We start from the raw sequence: 22,408 nt of genomic DNA on the forward strand, positions 1-22,408 counted from the left end.
TTAAACAGAAAAAGGGGAAATGATGGAGGAAGGTCATTTGTTAATTATAATAAAGAAACTGCTTGGCTCTCATAGGTTAAAACATAGGTGGGTGGAGTAAACAGAACAGAATGCTGGGAGGAAGAGGAAGTAAGCTCAGACTCAATAGCTCTGCTCTCTGGAGAGAGACACCATGCTCCCCTCTCCCGGGTAGACGTGGTAGCTCTGCTCTCTTAGGCACTCGCAATGAAGCTCCAACCCAGGATGGACATAGGCTAGAATCTTCTTGGTAAGCGCACCTCGTGGTGCTACATAGATTATTAGAAATGGGTTAAGAGGATGAAACTAATGGGCCAAGCAGAGTTTAAAAGAATACAGTTTGTATGTTGTTATTTCGGGGCATAAGCTAGCCAGGCGGCCGGGGTGCTGGGGACACAGCCCGGCAGCTCGTATTACAACAGAGATGAGAAAACTGTGTTTGTAGTGTGAACCCCTTACACTACTCATATCCAACTGACTCCATGAATGAGTCTCAACAAGGGAACTTTGTCAACTTGCTTTTCCGCCCAACATATCACCAACCTACCTGCCTCCCACACAGCCTTGCAGCATTTCCCATTCCCGCATGGTGAGGGAGGGTTGTATTTCCTTTCCACCAGCCAGCAAAGATGCTCAAGGCTTATGGAACTTGAGAGAAAACAGGATCATTCCAGCACTCGGTTGAAGGAAGCTGGTTTCTATCTGATTTTCCACAACCTCTCCTCTGGATCCAGTGGGTTTTGGCTGAGTCCAGCATGAGGATGAGGTCTCTGGACCCTGGCAAGCTTCTGACTTGAGCAGGGAACTCTTAATGGACCCTGACTACAAGGTGCCAGGCTGTGCCATCTCTAACAGTGTGAACAGTACTCAGAGGGCAGTGGGTATGAGGCATTCTCTGATGAATCAAACCAATGTGCTATGGGAGGGGACCGCACATCCTCAGCCCTTTGAGCGATGACAAGAACTACATGGCCTTCTGGGATGATCTTACTTTGCTTTGGAGCTTGAGTACCATGGATGGAGAGCAGAGCAGGGAGCTGAGGGACAGTGAGAACTGGCAACCTCTCTACACTCAATGCTGGCCTCCAGAACTGTGCTCTAGGAGAGCCTGGCAAATGTTAGCTCCACTTCACTCTCGTTACCTGGATGTGTATTCAGGTAACTGAGATGTCAACCGCCACCTGCCACTGGCCAATGGTGGAGCACCAAACTCAGTACGGAGTATGCAAAGAGCCGCAGGCAGGCACAGGAAAAGAACAGCAACGAGCCAGCCATATAGGGGAGCTGACGGAGCTTTAGGGAACCAGCCTCAGCTTTGCTACTCAAGAGCCAAGAGGCCTCAGCAATAATCTTTTTTCCTGTTACCTTTCTTTGTTGAAAAACAAGGTTGGACAAGCCATTAAAGTCTATTTTGACTTGAGAACCCTGACTTTCAGTGTGAACTGGCCCTGAGGAACAGAGGGAAGAAGGCTAGGGGAGGGCACTGTGGTTCTCATTCAGCTCCTCTCAGCTCCTCAGCCAGTGTGATCACTGGGGCAGCGCAGTGGAAGGGAACAGCCTTCTACCATCTCTCGGCTTTGTGCCTACAGGCCCAGGGTCCCTGCACTCGGAAACAATGAAGACCACCACTGCCAAGCATGGAGTCATCAAATGAGATAGCGCGGGACATAGGGAGCTTGAAGGCTTGGCCAAGGAAAGAATCTGGATAGAGGGGAAAAATGACCAGGAGCAGGGTTGCCACAGACAAGAGAACCCCCCTCCCCAGAAGGGGCTGGGGCCGTGCCTGTTTCTCCTCTAAGACTGACGGTCAGTCAACCCTCCCTACTCATGTTCTACCTCAATTTCTCATCTGTACAAAAATAGAAAACAATAAGGTGCAGTTTATGTTTCAGTGACACTTTTCCTTGCTTTAATTAACTTGTTGCCTTTTTCTGCTTGTGAAATGAGCTTTCGATTACAAAATATCAAACTACACTCAAAAGAGGGTGTAGAAAAGGCTAGCCATTGGCACAGCATGGAGAAGCTCACAGGGAAGGGCTGAGGGCAGCAGCAGGTGGCAGAAGTGGGGAATGACGGAAGCAGTGGTTACACACGTCACAGGAAGCTAACCTATCCAACGGGGTGAATGCTAATGTCAGCACAGGGCGACTGGTCACTACGGGGTGGGTGGCGCAGTGTTTGGGTTCAGGCTCTACACAGCAGTACGACTTCTTTAAGAGTTCTTGGCTTGCACCGATTACAGGGTGGCTGGAGGGTACAGGACCCATTTATTAGTTTTTCAAAATGCTGTCATAGACCTGGTAGATGTACTGAGAGACTTCAGGGGCTCTGCACTTCAGCGACAGCTGTGAAAAGGAGGAAAAAGGAGATTAGTATGGAGATGGAAATAGATCCAGATGCATCCCAACATTCAGGTCAAGACCGTTTCTGACATTCCAAGACACTCTACGACTGGAATAGGCAAACAGAGTATTCACATTAACACAAACCATGGATTTCAAAACTTCAATTTTGTTGGTGTCAAGCTGTGCACTGTGATCTCCCCACAGCCCACATGATCCCAGGGGACCACTGTTCTGAGGCTCTGCCAAAGGTGCAGAGGCCAGTACCGAGGAAACCCCTTAACCTTGTGACAGTCCTTTCAGCTGCTGATTTCAGTTCCTATGTCTGATATGGATCTCAGTTCCAATTTCAGGAGGACAGAGTCTTAATTTCCTGAAACACCAACATTCTAAAAACTTAAAGTTAGCTAGGTGGTAGCTCATGACTGCATGCCAGCACTTAGGAGGCTGAGGTGGGAGGATTGCTGTGAGTTTGAGGCCAGTTTGGGCTACACAGTGAGTTCCAGGCCAGCCTGGGCTACAGAGCGAGACACTGTCTCATAAAAAGCAACACAGAGTTGGGGAGATGGCTCAGCAGGTGAAGTGGCTGCTGTACTGGCATGAGCTCATGATCCCTAGCACCCATGTAAAAAGCTGGGCACAGTGATAGACACCTGATTCCAGCATTGGGGGAAGGTGGAAAGAGCAGGATGTCTGTGGCTTGGTGGCCAGCCACTCTAGCTAAAATGGTGAGATCAGAGAGAAATAGGTTCTCTAAAAATAAGGTAGAAAAGAGTGATTGGGGAAGACACTGTCTTCAACCTTTGGCTACCGAATGCACACACGAACACACGCGCGCGCACACACACACAGCAAACATGCAGACATACATATAAAATAAAAGGAGATACTTTATTTAAAGTGATTAAAAAAATTTGTATGTGTGCACCTATGTTTGGGGGTCAAGGGGCAACTTGTGGGGAGTCGGCTTACTCTTCCACATGTAGGTCCCAGGGACTGAGACCCAGTTAGGACTGGATTAGCAGGACCACACATGTGGCCCCCAAAAGCGATCTCACTGGTCTTTTACAGTCTCTAGGACAAAACTGCTATTCTATTATCAGTCATGAAGAAAATCTTGATAAATGTAACCAGAACCAAACAAAACAACCTACAACAATGTATAAACATAGATATGGTACAAGCTTTAGATCCACCCCTCCCACTTTTTTAGCATTTATCCGAGAATCTTGCTAGACAAGGTCTCACTATATTGTCCTGACTGGAATGCTCTATGTAAATCAGGCTGGCCTCAAACTCAGAGATCTGCCTGCCTCTGCCTCCTATGTGCTGTAAGGATTAGAAGTGTATGCCTCTTCTTTATTCCTTTATTTGTATTTTAGTGTACTAAATTACAGGTTTTATTATTATTATTTAAAATTGGATATAAGATTTACTACTGAACATGACTGGTGAGGTGGGGATGGGTTTAATACATCTTTAAGAGGGTCTTCAAGAGTGCAGGGCTTGCCACTTATCTAGGGGACCACACAGGAATGATCCTGACTTTAGCCACGGAGGATAAGATGTTTCTCAGCTACCACGTATTCAAATTCATGCACATTAAATGTGGTGAAGTCCCAGTCTCAGAGATGTGGATCTATTGGAGGTCAGGAAACCTGAACACTGACCTGCACAGGGCTTTGGTCTTATTCTGCAGCTTAGTGCATATGGCCAGTGTGAACTCCGCAGACGTCTCAAGGTACCCTGCCTATACCTGTCTGGAGCCTGTCAGCCCCAGCACAGGACAACAGCTTGTTGATGTGGACAATACTAAGGGTGGAGCTTTGAATATGAATACTATCTTTACCAATCCTTACCATATATTTGTTGGCACAAATACAAGTGCTTCTAGAGCTTCAAATTAGTTACTCATGCCTGCTAGACACTGTGTGGTCACGGGGAGGAGTTCACTCACTTTTGCTCTTGGCATCAGGGTGCTTTGGCAGAATCGAGGCTTTGGGCAAGTAAGGCTTCGTTGTGGTGGTCTGAATGAAAATGGCTGCTACAGGCCCAAAGCGAGTGGCACTGTTAGGAGGTACGGCCTGGGAGGAAGTGTGTCACTGGGAACGGGCTTTGCCATTTCAAATGCTCATATCAGTCAGTCTCTCCCTCCCTCTCAATCCTACTACCTATGGATCTGGATGTACAACCCTTGGCTACTTCTCCAACACCATGTCAAAAGTGTGTTGCCATGACAATAATGTACTCCACCCCTGAACTGTAAGTTAGTCACAATTAATGTTTTCCTTTATAAGAGTTGCCACGGTCATGGCGTCCATTCACAGCAACAGAATCCCTAAGACAACTGTCATCAAACCATTAACACTGGGTGGAGTGGCAGCCCATGATGACATCAGGATCTTTGGTGGCTTGATAGAGGGAAAGACTAGGCAATGAGATTTGTTTCTTCCGGGATATTTTTCCCTCCTTCTGTGTATTCTGTTTTAGGGATAATCTGTTACTTTTCCTTTAGGATTATCTCACTGTGGCATGGGAGTGCATCCATGGGTTAACCTAACCATGAGCTTTGCAGCAGAGTGATTTATCTTTGTTCAACTGGAAATGCCAGAAGACCACACAGTCCACATCGACACCTGTACCTACTCTCTGCATTTTTAAGAATGTGCAGCAAAATTTTAGCAATATTTTAAGCTGCCAACCCCGAGTCCAGCATACTCTGGTTTAGGCATACCTACAAACTCCACCACTACAATATGGAATGGCTCACATTTTTCTGTAAAGTGTTACCACGAGGTACTTGGTAGCTTTTGGATCTGTGTGCTTTTGAGGGGCTGAAAACTCCCAGGTGTTCTTAAAGTGCAAGTGAACCCTCGATTCCCATGCTTGTGTTTTCTGGGTCAAGTGAAAAGAGATCATTTAAGATCTCTTCAGCTATAGCATTTCCTATAACTGTGAATCTCTCTCTCTTTTAGACAGGGTTTCTTTGTGTATCCTTGGCTGTCCTGGAACTTGCTCTGTAGACCAGGCTGGCCTCGAACTCACAGAGATTAACCTGCCTCTGCCTCCCGAGTGCTGGGATTAAATGCATACACCATCATGCCTGGCTTACAAATATCTCAAATTTTCAAAGAATACAGAGGAGAAAATATCTTTCACTTCATGATTTAAGAATCCATGGTTGATGCATACAGTTGGCTAACATATGACCACGCAAAAAGCAAACTACTGGTACATGTTAGAAACTAGTAAAGGGATATTATGGAATGTGCAAAAAATAATCTTATAGATTATGTAAGGGGCTGGAAAAAAGGTTCAGTGTAAGTTACAAGAGACTGGATTCTCACCCACATACATGGTGAGTGGGTATGCTTAACTGCCTGCAGTATCAGCAGCTGGCTGCACTGGCTGACAACTGAGACCCTGTCCAAACGAATAAGGTGAGAGTGAGACTCAGGCTTCCCCGCGTATAAAACACACACATGTGGTGGTGTGAATAGTAATGGCCGCCCTAGGCTCATACACTTGAATGTTTGGTCATTAGGGAGTGGCACTACTTGACAGGGATTAGAAGGTGTGGCCTTGTTAGAGTAGGTGTGGCTTTGCTGGAGGAAGCATGTGATGAGAATTGGGCTTTGGGCTTTCAAATGTTCAAGTGTTCTCTTTTTTCTGCTGTGTGGCGATTGGGATATAGAACTCTCAGCTCCTTCTCCAGCACTATGCTTGCCTTTGGATTGCCATGTTTGCCACCATAAAAACAATGGATTATAATAAACTTCTGAACTATAAGCTAGCCCCAAATATAAGAGTTGCCATGGTCATGGTATCTCTTCACAGCAAAAGACCACTGACTAAGACACACGTGCATTGACACACATGAACATACATGCACACATCACACAGAGAGACACATATAAAAGAGAGGCTACGTGGTGTATGATTTACTTTCTATAATATTCCAAAATGACACAGTCATTGTAGGAGAACCAATAAATGTTTGCCAGGGCTAGGTTACATTCCAGCCCCTGGGAAGCAGAGGCAGGTGAATCTCTGAGTTTCAGGCCAGCCTGGTTTATATGGTGAATTCCAGCCAGTTAGGGCTACAAAGTGAAACTCTGTCTCAAAAACAAATAACACCTCCAACAACAAGAAAAAGACAAGACTCCTCGCACACAGAAAAAAACAAGTCACGCTTTCCCGCTGACAAAGTATGTCATGTGCAGTCTCATTTATGTCTGTACTTATTTATTTTCTAGTTTTGAAAGTATACTATGTATAAAATATTATCTATATAAAAAACTGGGTAAAAGTAAAAAGTCCCATTAAAAACCATATGAGTTCTCAATTATTTCAAAATAAAGTATGTTTTAAAGTGTTAACTATATCTAAGAGAGTGAATAGCCTTTCTCAAACAATTTGCTTTAGGAACCGCCAACAAACACCTGAACCTTAAATATTACTGTCTATTTTTTTTTTTTAAATTACATGATTTTGAACAAATCTTTTTTAACCCCACTTCTGGTACCAGGGGTTGAACACAGGTCCTATCCTAGCCGAAAGATGATCTACCATTGAGTGATATCCCCCAGCCCTATTTTTACTTTTTTCTTTGAGATGGACAGAGTTTCTGAGTGCTCAGTTTGGCCTTGAGTTTATGATCTTCCTGCCTGAGTCTCTCACACAGTGGGGATCACAGTCTGTGTACCAGGGTCCAGCCTCACTAATCATTCTTTTTTTAAAAAAATATTTATTTATTGTGTATACAATATTCTGTCTGTGTGTATGCTGCAGGCCAGAAGAGGGCACCAGACCCCATTACAGATGGTTGTGAGCCACCATGTGGTTGCTGGGAATTGAACTCAGGACCTTTGGAAGAACAGGCAGTGCTCTTAACCTCTGAGCCATCTCTCCAGCCCTCACTATATTCTTAAATATGTATTGCTGTGTGCATGTGGCACAGTACTTGTGGTGGTTTGAGGACAATTGGTGGGAGCCAGTTTTCTCCTTTCACCATGCAGGTCTGGGAATTGAACAGGTTATCAGGCTCGGTGGCAAGTGACTTTACCTACCCCGTCACCTCACTGCCCCTCTCTCATCATTCTTTTTTTTTTTTAAATATTTATTTATTTATTATGTATACAACATTCCTTCCATGCCTGCCTGCATGCCCTGCATTTTCCTTTTTTAAAAATATTTATTTATTATTATGTATACAATATTCTGTGTGTATGCCTGCAGGCCAGAAGAGGGCACCAGACCTCATTACAGACGGTTGTGAGCCACCATGTGGTTGCTGGGAATTGAACTCAGGACCTTTGGAAGAGCAGGCAATGCTCTTAACCTCTGAGCCATCTCTCCAGCCCCCTCTCTCATCATTCTTGACCAGAATCTCTTTGTCTACAACCTAGGACTAAAATGCTTCTTTAACTTAGTCAAGATGGAACAATGTATACAGTACTAATGGTGAGTTAAAAAGGCACATACATATAGACTTTGAGCAAATGTCTAGAAAAGTAAATGGAGGTATTTTACAAGATCTGAATTTTACAGCAAGACCTTGTCCTGGAAGAGTACAGAGGGTTTTCTTGTCCTAGGCACTTAAGGTAAATGACAAAGTAGATTACCACTCTCTGAAAAAAGTAAGAGATGAGCCTGGCTTGTTGGCACATGCCTTTAATCCCAGAACTCCCTTTAACTTCAGCATTTGGGAGGCAGAGTCAGGTGGATTTTTGTGAGTTTGAGGTCAGCCTGGTCTATATGATGTATTCTAGGATGGCTAGGGTTATATTATGGAACTTTGTCCCAAAACAACCTAAAACAAACAGCAAAGCAAAACAAAAAAGATAAGAGATGGTGGCAGGGACGGGAGGAGTGTCCACCTGTGGGGAAAGCTCACAGACACTGACGAAAGCGTGAGCTGACAGGACTCAGCAGCAGGCACACACGTGGCATTCCAGCTTACACCAGGGGAAATGTATGCTAGGATAAACAAGAGCTGTTAAAATTAAGGAATGGTGTCGGAGGAGTAACAGGTTCCCTGAGTCTGATTTTTCACCTTCCTCAGAACTAGTCAATTTTGAATCTTCTTCCCATCACATCTTTCAAAGCAGTCTAACATGAGAATGAGACATTCCCCCATTTCCAGGTTTGTCAGTAACCTTCCCAATGCAGATCACAAGCAGCCTTTGGACCAGTCTTTGCTGTTTAGCAATGCAATGGTTTCTGCTGTATGAAGCCATCCCAGAACCTCTGCTTCAGTTCAGTGGGATACTGGAGGAGGTTCCTCAAGGTTCAAAGAGGAAACCTGCAGGCTGGAGACTTCCCTCCAGGCTAAAGAAACCATGGTTAGGAATGGTTAATTAGTGACTTGTTCAAATCATGACTTTGAGGTAGTAGTTGTGTCTAGGTCTAGACATCCTTAAGGCCAAGAACTCCAAAAGTAGGAAAGGTCCAGTTTAAAGCCAGGTAGAAATTATTTTTGGGGTATTTGTGCACATGTGTGTCCATGTGCAAAAGCCAGAGGAGTGTGTTGGGCATCCGGTTCTACCTTTTCCATCACAAGTCTCTCACTAAACCTGGAGCTCACTACTCTGTGGGGGGGGGGGGGAGGGAGAGATGTGGGGGAAGGAGAGAATGAGGCTGGCTGGTCAGCAAGTTCCAATGATCCTCCTGCTCCCCCTCGTGCAATGCTGGGTTTTACAGCATGCGTGGTTATGCCCAGCTTTTATGTGGGCACTGAGGATCTGAACCCAGGTCCTCACATTTACACAGCAAGCACCATTACCCACTGAGCCATCTCTTGGCTCCAGAAACATTTATTTTTACTTTTATTTATTTATTTTTGAGACAGGGTCTCACTAGGAAGCTCTGGCTGGCCTCAAACTCACAACAATCTGCCTGCCTCTGACTACCAAAGATGGGATTAAAGGTGTGCACCATAATGCCCAGCTAGAAACACTGCTCTTGACAGCTTATTACAGCACCAACTTGATGCTGAAGAGGAAGCATCGCTATGTGTCAGGGAAGCGATAGGTTTGCAGACCTCCTTGCTGTCAGAGGCAAATGATCTACCCGAGTACCATGCATTTTGAGTGGCAGAAGACTACAGCGAGGAGAGGCGGTCTTTCATGAAGGCAACTAGGGACTCCTTTACTGAATGCTCCTTTTGGGTGTCTCCTCCCGTCTCTGTTGGGCACTAAGGAAGAAATGTATGGGTTCTTACTGTCTCACTCTAATCGTTCTCATCCATTCAGGGAAAGGCCTTACCGTATAATTGGGGTTTCCTGGCTGGATCCGTAGCTCGGCCAAAATCCAAATGCCATTAGTGAGCTTCAGGGACTGGTACAGCATGTCTTGCCCTTCCACATTCCTCTTGGCAATAGTGTAAACATTGTTGTTTTGCAGCTTGCTGGAAACTGTGTCTAGAAGCAGAGATTCAAAACTTACTCAGTGAAAATCTCAGACAGATGTATTCCTTCCTCTGACATTCTTGTGAGCATCGCATACTCGCTTGAGTTCCCTGATGAACTACCTCTGTCACACACACATTCCAGGGGGCTCTTCTAATACAGATAGGCAAAACGAAGGGCCTGTCATACTATCAGACAGAAAACAGAATAAGGTGTGTTGACATTGGTTTAGAGTTACCAAAGGAGATTACACAGTAGAAAGGCCTCAGATTGACTGAGACCAAACTAAGAACTCATAGTAATGACTTTTCTTTAGGCTGTGACAATACTCCCTGGCCCAAGCAACAGAAGAAAGGAAGGGCCTGTTAAGGCTTACAGTCCACCGTGGTGGGGAGTCATGGCAGCAGGAGCTGGAGGCAGCTGGTGAATGCTGCGCCCTCCTTCAGCAAAGGATGAATGGGTGCCAGTGTTCTCCTGCTTTCCAGTTTTTATTCAGTCCAGGACTCCACCCCAAGGAATGGTGGACAGAGTTAAGGTAGATTTTCCCCGTGTCAATTAGTAATCCAGATAATCCCATACAGGCATGCCCAGAGGCTAACCTAATTTAGATAACTGCTCACAGGGTGTCTAGAGGCATGCCCTCTAGGGGATGCTAGCTGGGTCAAATGGACAGTTATCAAGAATCACAGCGGCAGACTGGAGCAAGTGCTGGGAGAGTAGGAGCCCTCACAGAGGCAGCAGTGTGGGTGTTACTTCTCCCCAACCAGCGCAGTTACATGGATGCTCAGACGCAGGCTTCCCCAGTCCCTGTTACTTGACTGAGTCACTTAGGCCTCAGTTTCCCAGGGTTAGAAAAGGGCAGAACTGCACAAACCTTTTCAAGTCAGATTTTAAACTGGATACTTAACTTTTTTTTTAAGCAAGCAAATTAATTCTTTAGATGCTAGAGAAAAATCATGCTTTCAAAGAAACAAGGAAACGAAGTGCTTTAATAAAAGACAAGAATGCATTGCTGACCAGCTGCCTCAGGCTCCTGCTGCAGTGACTCCCCACCTCGATGAACAGTGAGTCTGATAGACTCTTCCTTTCTTCTGTTGCTTTGCCCAGAGAATGTTGTCACAGCCCTGAGAAGTCATTACTATGAGTTCTTAGTTTGGTCTTAGTCAACCTGAGGCCTTTCTACTGTGTAATCTCCTTTGGTAACTCTAAACCAATGTTAACACACCTTATTCTGTTTTCTGTCTGGTAATATGACAGTTTGATAGAAGGACACCAAGGAGGGCTAAAGCTGTGTGAAGATGACTGGTCCATGAGGACCATGCCTCTGCACTCACTAGCTCAGGGCAGGGCTTTGCTCTTGTGACTACAGCATCAGAGACCTGATGGTCTAGAATTAAAGGGCATGTGGGATACTGGAGTCAGAGACAGACAAACTAAGACCCGAGATGATGCGCCAGGTGTGGTAGTCCCTGCCTTTAATGCCAGCACTCGATAAAAAACCACACCTTCCACAGAGAGAGAGAGAGAGACTAAAGGATAAGCACAGTTTCTTTGCTAGTTACTTATTATATTAGCTTCAGATGAGACCTCAAATTACTCAGCCTAGTTCAGGAACTAAAAACTCTCCACAAAAAGGTCTGCTGTATTCCTGTAGGGTCTCTAGAAAAAGGAAGCACGGTGACGTTCTGCCCAGGGAAAGGGAAGCTCTCAGCACAGGCAACCTCATGTTTTTATTATGAGCTTTTCTCAGCATCTGGACAACACGTACCTGTTACCACTATCTGTAAATATGTATTCAGATTTTGTATTTACTCAGGTGCTAGAGCTGCTCCAGGGTTAAAGCACCTGCTCAGACGGAAGTAGCTTCTAGAGGCCCTTCTCACTATGATGTCAGGTAGCAGCGCTAAGGCCTCATTCATTAAACATTTTGTCAGTTATTATTTAACTTTTTGCCTTTTATTTATAAAGTTTTCACTAATATCAAAGAAACAACTTAAGTTGTTAAGTAGTAACAACTTAAGAATGGCTTTAGGGGCTGGTAGAAGGCTCAGCAGTGAAGAACACTGGCTGCTCTGCCAGAAGACCTGGATTCATCCCAGCTCATTGTCTAATGCAGTGGTTCTCAACCTTCCTAATGTTACCACCCTTTAATACATTGTGTTAATAATGTTAACCAACCAGAACATTCTCTCGCTCTTTTTTTTTTTTTAAGTCAGGGTTTTTATGGTGGAAGTTATAAAATAATTCCACACTAGTTCAGAATTTTATATAGTAAAGGGTTATTTATTTAGGGGAGACTTACAGATCACTATCCTAGATAAAAGTCCTCTGCATGAATGGGCAGAGAGCCGGAAGCAAGACAGCAAGAGCAGGCTTTACCAGTTGCATTTATAGTTTAAGAGACCATGCCCAAGCGGGTTGGTATCTTAAAGGCTACTGGCTAAAGGAGTGGAAGAAGCTCCCACAGCACGGTTTCTTTGTGTAGCCCTGGCTGTCCTAGAACCAGCTCTGTAGACAGGGTTGGCCTCTAACTCAGAGATCTGCCTGCCTCTGCCTCCCAAGTGTTGGGATGCATGTGCCACCACCATCCAACAATTTATTTTGTTGCTAAATTATAATGGTAATTTTGATACTGTTACAAATTTTAATACAAATATTTGATATGCAGAATATATGGTATGCCACCCCTGTGAAAGGGTCATTCAACTCCTAAAGGGGTCATGACCCACATGCTGAGAACTACTGGTCTAGGAATCTGATGCTCTCTTCTGTCTGGCCTCTGAGGTCACCAGGCATGCATGTGGTGCAGATTTATATGCAGGTAAAACACCCATATCCATAAAAAAGAAAGAAGGGGGGAAGGGAGGCAAAGGGAGGGATGGGTTTTATCCCAGATAGAAAGTCTACCTCAGGGTAGTTCTATGCAATACCGCTGGAGGATGGAGCCTCAATAAACTCTACAATCATCTTGTAGTGGGGGAAACAGCTCTTGCTGTCACTCTGGTTCCTACAGTGAAGTGCTCTTGCAACTTAATGGGTTGCTAAGCAACATTTCCAGCTGGAGTTTGGCTAATGCTTTTTGAAAAGACGGTCTTTAACACACAGGGACTTGCTTTAAGTGGCAAAAGCTTTTTCCTAACTTTCAAGGTTCTTGCCTACTTTCCAGAAAGGCAGGTGCCTTTGTTGAGCAGTCTTGTTGCATAGGTCTACATTCATTTCATCCACGTATCGAGGCCCAGATGCCTGCAGACTTCTTGTGTTCTCACCATTGTGTAGCAGATGACAGGGAAGGAACAGGGCTCGGCTCAAGCTGAATGGTTGCATGTACTGTGACTGCTATCAGAAGGCTGAATGGAAAAAGGGTACTTACGAGCCAACTTTTATATTTCTACTTACTTAAACTATATTAATATTATTAAAGGCGTGTGTTATTTGTTTTTGGGGCAGGGGTTTATTATATACCCTGGGCTGTGTAAATCAGACTGGCTTCTATTCCCACCTCCCTAGTGCTGGGATTACAGATACAAGTCACCAAACCCACATATTTTTAAATTTACTTTTTGAAGTGTTAACACACTAAACCCAGAGCCTTGCACGTATCAGACAAGGACCTATCACTGAATGAGGATTTAAAGACTGAAAGATATTTACTCTGCTAAATTTACCAACTGAGGGAGGCAAATGCTGGTGATGCATACCTCAACCTCCACCCAGGAGCCTGAGGAGGAAAGGATGCAGTGAGAGCAAATGTTAGGCAGCTTCCAGCCACACTGGAGCAGACTTCTTAAGCTATCACAGTGTCATGCACACTTGAACTACTGGCAGACAGACCAGAGTCTGGACGCTGGGAGATGGTGAGAAGGAGGTATGATGTCAACGGCTTCTGTGTCTACAAATGATGCTAGCTCAGGCCAAGGTACTGAGATCTGTCCCAAAGAAGGGTGATGGTCAAACACGATTGTACTTGCTTCAAGATGTCATTTCTTCTTGTTCTTTTTCTTCCTTCAACAGACCTGGCTCTGTGAATCTGGGTGTTTGGGGTCTTAAAAGGTGTGGGTGTGGTCTTCCCTCTCTCAGCTTTATTCTTTAGCTAAGGTCACAATTTTGTCAGAGAGAAGAGCAAAGAAGGACTATAAGGTGGACGGTGGAAATCTGCACTTGGGCCCCTTTGGGGCCCTGATCAGCAAGTTCAAAACTGTTCACCTGAAAAGGACGTTTCAGAAGAAGACTGCTGAAAATGACTGGGAAAAATCATCTGGGGAAAAAAAAAACTGTTGTCAAGTGCCAACTAGGAAAGTTTCCGTTTTTGAAATGTCCCAAAGCATAGGAGAACCACAATAAAACAGAAATCTAACTCATTCTCACTTAGTGGCCATGCCTAAAGAAATAGCTTTTCACACAGTGCCAGACAAGTGAAGATATATAGCAGGTGTTTGAGCTTTCTTGAGTATAGTAAACAACAGGCTTGCAAAACGGCTTGCTATAAGCACCCCTTTTTAGATTATGGATGGCAATGTACCTACCTACTGTGCACTTAGGTAGTGTTTCAAGATATGTAATAATCCCAAATGTAGCTAAAAGGTACGATATGGCTAGGTGATGGTGGCACACGCCTTTAATTCCAGCACTCAGGAGGCAGAGGCATGTGGATCTCTGAGTTTGAGGACAGCCGGATCTATAGGACAGCCAGGGCTACACAGTGAGACAGTGAGATCCTGTCTCAAATTAAAGAAAAAGAAAAAGACACCTGTAGAAACGTTGAACGTTTGCTGTTGAGAAACAGGAGTCTTATTCGTTGGCGCCTTTTTAGCCTAAAATGTTCTAGTATTTACATACAACAAACAGCAATACCATCACCAACACCACCCCAGACGTCTTTATTAAGGTCTGATTATTAAGACTTGCAGAGGGTCTCTTTCTTCTCTAGAAAGAGATCAGAGAACAGACAGAAAATCTCACTGCTAAGTTGGTGAGTCCTGTAAGGCTGTGACTTCCTGGAGCCCAGAGTGTTCCTTCCATCTGTCAAATGTCTTCGCTAGCACAGAAGGTCTATTTTAAGTGCTGCTGCTATTGTGATTAGGAAGATCAGCTGGAAAGGATGGTATTTTTAGCTCTCAGCTAGACACAGGGTGTTGAATCAGAAGGCAGCAAACCTGCATAGACTCTGTTAATAGAGTCCTCAAGATGGGAAGGAAATGGAAAGGCCAGGGCCTTCCGTGCAGCAGTGTGGAGACAAGGAAGAGTTGGAAGGGATTAGCTGAACAAAGTGGTCTTGCAAGATAAGCAGTGATTTAGCAAGGGAAATGGCCTTGGGCAGCTGGAGAAGACAAACTGGCTGTTTATCTTTACGTTCCACGGGCCCCACTGCCACAATAGCATTTGGAACACACACACAGGAGGAACTAGTGTGAGGCCGTGGTGGTTTTCAAAACTGAGTCTGCTGTGAGGACTGTATCAGAGCAAACAGCCTCCCCGAGAAAAAGGCCCCATGCTCTGGTGCAGTAGGCATTCTTTTCTTTTTAGTATTTTGGCATGCCAAACTAAAGTTCTTGGTTAATCAAATTCCCCATGCAAATACACGTCCTTTACACACAGGACCCCTAAAACCAAAACTGCTTCCCAATTACTCTGGCTGTTACCTACTCTCTATAGGGAAGGAACGGTGACCTTCCACCAGAGGTCAGGAGCAAGCACTTGGGAACTGTGGTTCTACAAGCAAATACATTAGCGTACCACTGAGTGGGACAGGTTTTCTAACGAAGGCTTTATCAGAGCTCTCAGTGTGTGCACAGGCATGCCATACGCTGCATTTCCAACCTTAACCACTCTAGGAAAACGTCTCCACCTTTTTTATTAAGGGATAGTTGTCACGGGATGGCAGGTAACCCAGAGCTGTGTCTGTGACTTAGAGTGCAGAGGCTGATTCTCAATGGGGCCTGATTCTCTGGGTTTTGCCATCAGCACCATGGACTCTATCTACAGCCAAGGGTTCCCACTTCTTGAGAACAGTTCCTTCTGTGAAGCACTTCTGTGCTCACCAAATTACTCTGTAATTTGAAATGGTTCACTGTAACTCACCAGTGAACTTCAGCTGGCAACTTAAAAACCCACAAAACAAAACTGAGAGTCTCCTCACACCCCTCCAGGGGCACAGATGTGAGGTAAAGAGGTAACCCTTATAACAGCCAAGCTCTATCTGAAGTGTCTACGCTCAAAGGATGCTGGCTGTCTTTTATGACTGAGGCCTCAAGCAGGCATTTATCCTTCAAAATGTCTCGGAGGCCCAACTGGACCAGCACATTTGAGAGCCAGCACAGGAAGATGCTGATAACATTTGGATTTCAAAAGCCCTACATACAAAGATCTGTCTGAATACAGAAGAAAAATACAACACAGAGACCCAAAAACCTAAAATTAAAAACAGAAAATTGAAATGACAAGACAGTGAGAGCTTTTTCTTCTTTCTGTACTGCATACTGTCTGTCTCCTTCCTCAATTGCTCTGCTCCAAGCGAATGGAGAACGGCAGTGTGCTGAAGACCCACAAGGAGGACCAACACTGTGCAGAGGAGGAAGTGAGGGGTCAGCGAGGAAGGTGCTGCACAGGAGGGAAGGAAGGCTGCTACAAAAGCCCGTATTCTGAACAACAAACATTCCAGTCAAACAAAGCCCTATGGACAGACAGCTGCTGTTCTCTCTCCTCTTGGATTACCTCTTTTAGTATTTTACAATAGCAACAAAATTAACTACAAAAGGGTTTAGGGATTAATGGTGATTTAAAAGGTTATTCTCATTATCTGAAACCTGACAAACAGGAGAACACTATAGGTTATCAGCCAGGCTTTAATCAACCATGATACATGCTTTACTTATAAATAGAATTCTAAATACAGGTTCTCAGATCCTTTTCTCCAATGCCAAACACTGATCCGAGAGATGAAAGAGGCTTTCCATTCTGAGGAGGGTGGCTTTCCTCAAGTACCACTTTAGTTACCTGATGCTGAGGACACTTAAGTAACATGACTGACATTCACTTCTTCTGCTACTGAAGGACTAGCATAGTACACGGGCCAGTTACATGGTTCGTGTTTTGTTTCTTTCATATTTTTCTACATTTTGCAGTGCTGAGAGCAAACCTAGGATCTTCTATAAGTTAGGGCTAGTTTCTTTATTTTAAATCTATTAATCTTGTAGCTTGTAAGTAATTCAGTGCTTTACATCATAATATCCCATATTTTGAAATTTTTTTTTTTTTGGTTTGGTTGTTTTTGTGTTTTGAGAGACAGAAAGACTCAAAGACTCACTGTATAGTGCTGGCTGGCCGGGGACTCACTGTGTAGACATCCAGGCCGCCTTTTAACTCCTGACATCTGCCAGCCTCTGACTCAAGTGCTAGAATTAATCCATGCACCATCATGCCTGGACGCATTGTGTGTGTGTGTGTGTGTGTGTGTGTGTGTGTGTGTGTGCGCGTGTGTGCGCGCGCGCTTTTAAAAGGAGATGGGCTCATTATGTAGCCAAGACAGGCTTGGAATTTGTAATCCTCTTGCCTCGGCCTCCTGAGTTCTTGGATTACAGGTGTATGACACCATGTCTGGACAACATGGCAAGTATTTAAGAGAGATTTGCAAAGTAATGTATGTAACATAAACCCATCACAATCATGTTAAATGCAGAAAGAAGTAGGGACAGGAAAGAAAAATTTTAAACATTTAATTTGACTAAGATGGAAATGCATCAAGAAGTATTACTTACCAGCATTTAAATGACATTCCTTAATCTGAAACTGAAGTTCATTTTCATTGGGAATATCCTTCCATGTTGCAAGGAAGACCTGGCGTTCTGTATGGGGAAAGGGAGAAGAGGGGATACGTCAGTATTCTATTCCCTGATGCTTCTACCAGTTTTCCTTTGGCTTGCCAGCAGCAGGCTAGGATTGGAGCAAAGTTTATGATATGCAATGGTGCTATATACTAGGCCCTTACTGACTGAACTAATAGACCCTGTAAAAAAGTTTGCATTTAAAGTTTAGTTTTGGCTCCTTGTAGTCCTACTTGGGAAATTTTAGGCACATTTCGTGACCTTTCTTTTTTCCAGTGTTTCTCTGTGTAGCCCTGGCTAGCCTCAAACTCAGATATCCACCTGTCCTGCCTCTGAGTGCTGGGATTAAAGGGGTGCACCACTACACCTGGCTGGATGGCAGCTTCTCAAGTAAGGAAAGGGAAAAGCCAGTAGCTACCTTGGGGTAGGAAAGGAGACTAATGGTTTATTACAAATTACTGAATTCTTATCTCACTACGAACTCAGGGTCAAATAAGTGCTAAATTTACATACTATGTCACTAACTCATAAAACAAATGACTTTCATTTTGCAAAGGTAGAAACCAAAACAGGGGCCAAACATTTTGCCCACAAACACACAGCTAACCGACAAAGACCAAGTTCACAGCCGTCCTCAGTCCTCTCACCTGTGTGGGGTGGCTGGGTGGTCAGCTAAGTGGCTCTGGGATTTGGGATGGCAGAGTAAGAACAGCGACTGACAAATGACCAATGATCAATTATTTATTGGGGTTTTAGAATATCCTGACGCCATTTTAAAATTTCAAAATGGTCTGTACTTCTAAGGCTATGTTATGCTTGCCATTCAGATGATGGCCAAAGGTATATTTAGTAGGACAGGAGGACACACTTACCCATTTTGCCATCTTCTACAAAAAGCACATTGAGTGGGATGAGGCAGCTGAAGTAGAAGACATCAATATTGTTTTTAACAGCCACCTGGAAGGAGAGCAAAATGGAAAAATGTGGCCATCAATAAGGAGCCAGGCAGTAGGAGGAGAACAAGTGTGTGTCTAGAGATCTACTTCCTATTTCAGTCAGAGCAGGCCTCCAATCATCACACACCAGCCCATCGCTGCAAAGCACATCGTCCTTGCTCATAACTGTGACCACCTGTAAGCAATCTTTCTTTAGGAGGACCATCTATGGGATACCCTCTAGACCAGAGGTTCTCAACCTGTGTGTCACAACCCCTTTGGCAACTGAACGACCCTTTCACAGGGATTGCATATTAGATATCTTGTATATCAGCTATTTATATTACGACTCATGACAGTAGCAAAATTACAGTTTTGAAGTAGCAATGAGATAATGTTATAGTTGAGGGTCATCACAACATGAGGAACTGTATTAAAGGGCTGCAGCTTTAGGAAGGTTGAGAACCACTGCTCTAGACAAAGAATAATCTCTGCAGTTGTGTCTTTTCAACTTTAAAAAACTAAAGTTCTGAGTGCTTGTGCATGCACAGGGCTACTATGATGAATGTGCAGAGGTCAGAGGGCAACTTCTGGGTATCATACTCAAAAACACTATCTGCCTCCTTTGACACAGGTTCTTCCATTGGCCTAGAGTTTACCAATTAGAGCAGGCCAGTAGACCAGCGAGCCCCAGGGACCCTCCCGTCTCTGCCCTGGCCACGCACCTACTACAACACCTTGAATTTCTATATAGGTTCTGAAGATGGATTCAATTCTCTTATTAAACCATCCTCCAGCCCTCTTCCCTGGTGACATTTCTATTCTTTACAACTAACTAAACAAAGTAGCTACCATTCCCTTCTTGTTTAATAGATAAGGAAACTAAAGAAAGGAAAAGGGATGACCCGGGACAGGTCATAAAGACTGTACCAGGATTCAAACTCAAACTTGTCTGATTTTCAATTCAGTCTTGATTATGTTTTTTCCTCCTCAAAACCTAGAGGCCGTAACACCTTGTAACTTTTCCAAGAGCTGGGTTTGATAAGACTATTTATCAGGTCCTACCATAAAGAAGCATATCGGGCTCAACTGCTGGTAAACCTCAAGGTTATAAGCCTTTAAGCAAAGAGGTAGTTTTCTTTTCTTTCTTTTCTTCTCTTCTTTCTTCTTTCTTTCTTTCTTTCTTTCTTTCTTTCTTTTCTTTCTTTTTATATACAAGCTTCTGGAATGTGGTCTTACCCTGTGTGCACATGCTGTTTTAAATAAGCTACTGCAGGTACTTTTATTTGGGGCACTCGACTAGTATGGGCATGGGGACAGGCTGACTCCTGCCTGCAGCAGGTTCTGGAGCATGTGAGGTGGCAAGAGAGAGGAGCTGCTCTAAGACACTGCCTCCCACAGCTTGCTGCCACCAGCGACTTCCTCCCTATGCTCCCAGCACTGCAGAGTATGTTCCTCTGGGCAAAGTTCTGTGATCACTAACGAAGCCTATTTCTTTCTCACTTTGCTCTTAAAAAGCAAAAGAAACTGGATGTGGTAACTCCTGCCTATAATCCCTACACCCAGGAAGTTAATATAGAAGGAACTGCTATGAGTTCAAGTCAGCTACAAAGACCCTGTCTCAAAAAACCAAAATCAAATAAACAAGTAAGTAAAGAAAAAGTGCTTATCTAACACCATTCTTCTCTCTTCCTTTTTTCCATATTTTTATGAAAATGTTTTTGTAATGTATTTTCCCCTTCGCCCAACTTTGTTCTTTCTCTCTTTTTTTTAAAAAAACTCAAGAAACAAAAATGAAACAACAAAAATCCAAGAAACAGAAAAACAAAAATCAAAACAACAGGCAAAAGACTAATAAGACAAAAAAAACCTCCCCAAAACAAAAAGAACCCGAAAACAAACTAATAGACAACCCCCCAAAACAAAGAAAAATGAAAGAAAAAGCCCACAAAAGTACCAGAGTTCTATGTCTTCTGAGTATTCCTGGAAATGGGCCTGCCTGCCCTAGAGTGTGGTTGGTGTATCCAAATGACAGACACTAAATTGAAGACAATTGATTTCCCTTTGTAGATAACCCCTTGGTCAGGAATGGACTCCATGTCCATTTCCCCGAGTGCTGGGACCCTATCTGGCTTGACCCTGTGCAGGTCCTGTGCATGTTGCCACAGTCTCTGAGTTAGTATGTGCATAAGTCCTGGTGTGTCTGGAGAACACTGTTTCCTTGCATTTATCCATTACCTTTGGATCTTACAATCTTTCTGCCTCCTCTTCCTCATGAATCCCTGATCCTTGAAGGGAGGAGAGGAGGAATTTGATGGAGGCATCCCATTTAGGGCTGAGTGCTAAGAAGTATCTAACTCTTTGCACACTGTCAAGTTATGGGTCTCTGTGTTAGTTTCCATCTATAGCAAGAAGCTGCTTCTCTGATGTGTTGATTGAAGCACTGATCTATCTATCCTCCCCTCTTTTCTACCTAAACTACACACCCAAACTTCACCAAAACTGTGGCTATGTGATAGAAGAAACTCCTTTCTGAAATCTGCAGCTCTTACATCTTTCTGGACTTACAGAGCACCGTCGCCCCCTCCTCCGTCATTACCAGGGTAAGCCTCCTTGATACAGTCTCTCTGATCTCTCAGAATTCCTTCAATTACTTTCTTGGTAAGCTGTGCTTCTAACCTTCCAGTTACTAAAGATAAAAGTTTCTGACCTATACCACACAGCCTGATTCTAAGAGAGACTAAGCCTGTTGGTTAAAGCAGGGAACAAAATGTCAGAAAAGGGTGTGAAGCACCCTTGGGTGAACTGCAACACCACTTCCAGAGACATAAGGCAGCCGTGGCTTCTGGAAGAGAGCTATGCTCGAATTCACCTGATTCTCAGCAGAAGAATTAGAGAAAAGGAACGTCTTTCTTCAAATTATGGCCTCGAGAAGATGTCACGACAGTGCCTGGCTCTGGAAAGGGCATACAACTGAGAACTGGGGAGACAGCGTTGGCTGGTCACAGGAGGGCTTCGTGAACACTAATGACTATTATTACTATCATCCTTGACTATAAAGCAGCCAGATCTCACAATGCATCAGTTTAAAGATTTATGGGTGTTCACTATATTCCAAGCACTTGCCATAAAACTAAAAATAGAGAAAATACAATGGTTATCTCTGCAGGGGATAGTGATTCTTAACCAAGGGCTTTTCTCAGAACCATCTTGACAGGCTTTTCACAGCAGACGTTGGGATCTGCTCTATATGACAGAATGACAGTCTCTTCCTCTGGAAACAGCATCTAGAAAGAGCACTAATATACAGCAGTGCTTTTGAAGGAGGCTGAGTGAGTTCCTAAACATCTGTCCCGAGAGCGCTATTCCAGTCACAGCCTGACGGCAGTGCGAAGCCATAAAATACTCCTTGGGGTCAGCAGGCTAAACCATTTGGTTACTGCCTGGACCTCATAAACAGATGAAAGCCAGGAACCCTCTGCCACTCTGTGACATACAATACAGGGTTCTCATTTTCCCCGAAGACTGCCCCAAAACATCTGCTCTAGAATAATTCTGTGAGCAGATCCTTTAATCAAAGGCAGCAAACAATGCTGGCAGAGTCTTGGGAGTCAGAACAATGGGTTTCAAATTTTAACTCTGACACCTGCTTTCTGTGTGACTGAGGGGCAAACAATATCCAGACTAATTTCCTGTCCACAAAAAGACCAGAAGCATTATTCACAGGGCTGTCATAAAGATGAGCTCATATTGGTTAAGCACACAGAATGCTGTCTCACTCTCAAGCACAATGGTGATTGCGTGACAATAGAAAACTTCTTTTTTTTTTTTTTTTTTTGGTTTTTCAAGACAGGGTTTCTCTGGTTTTGGAGCCTGTCCTGGAA

The 22,408-nt window shown here is 44.1% G+C and overlaps 1 protein-coding gene across 2 annotated transcripts in view; it reads right to left on the minus strand.

Moving 5' to 3' along the window:
• Positions 1-1,902: 1,902 nt before the first annotated feature.
• Ap2b1 (adaptor related protein complex 2 subunit beta 1) overlaps positions 1,903-22,408 on the minus strand; it is a 121,241-nt gene continuing 100,735 nt past the window's right edge. For both annotated transcript variants that reach the window (XM_026780203.1, XM_005349362.2), the window contains 4 exons: positions 18,462-18,546; positions 17,524-17,610; positions 9,627-9,781; positions 1,903-2,363 (listed from right to left, as the gene is read on the minus strand). In XM_026780203.1, coding sequence (XP_026636004.1) covers positions 2,289-2,363; positions 9,627-9,781; positions 17,524-17,610; positions 18,462-18,546 — 402 coding nt within the window. In that variant the 3' untranslated portion in view covers positions 1,903-2,288. The remainder of the gene's footprint in view (positions 2,364-9,626; positions 9,782-17,523; positions 17,611-18,461; positions 18,547-22,408) is intronic.

This window comes from Microtus ochrogaster, chromosome 7 (genome assembly GCF_000317375.1).
Source record: "Microtus ochrogaster isolate Prairie Vole_2 chromosome 7, MicOch1.0, whole genome shotgun sequence".
NCBI lineage: Eukaryota > Metazoa > Chordata > Mammalia > Rodentia > Cricetidae > Microtus > Microtus ochrogaster.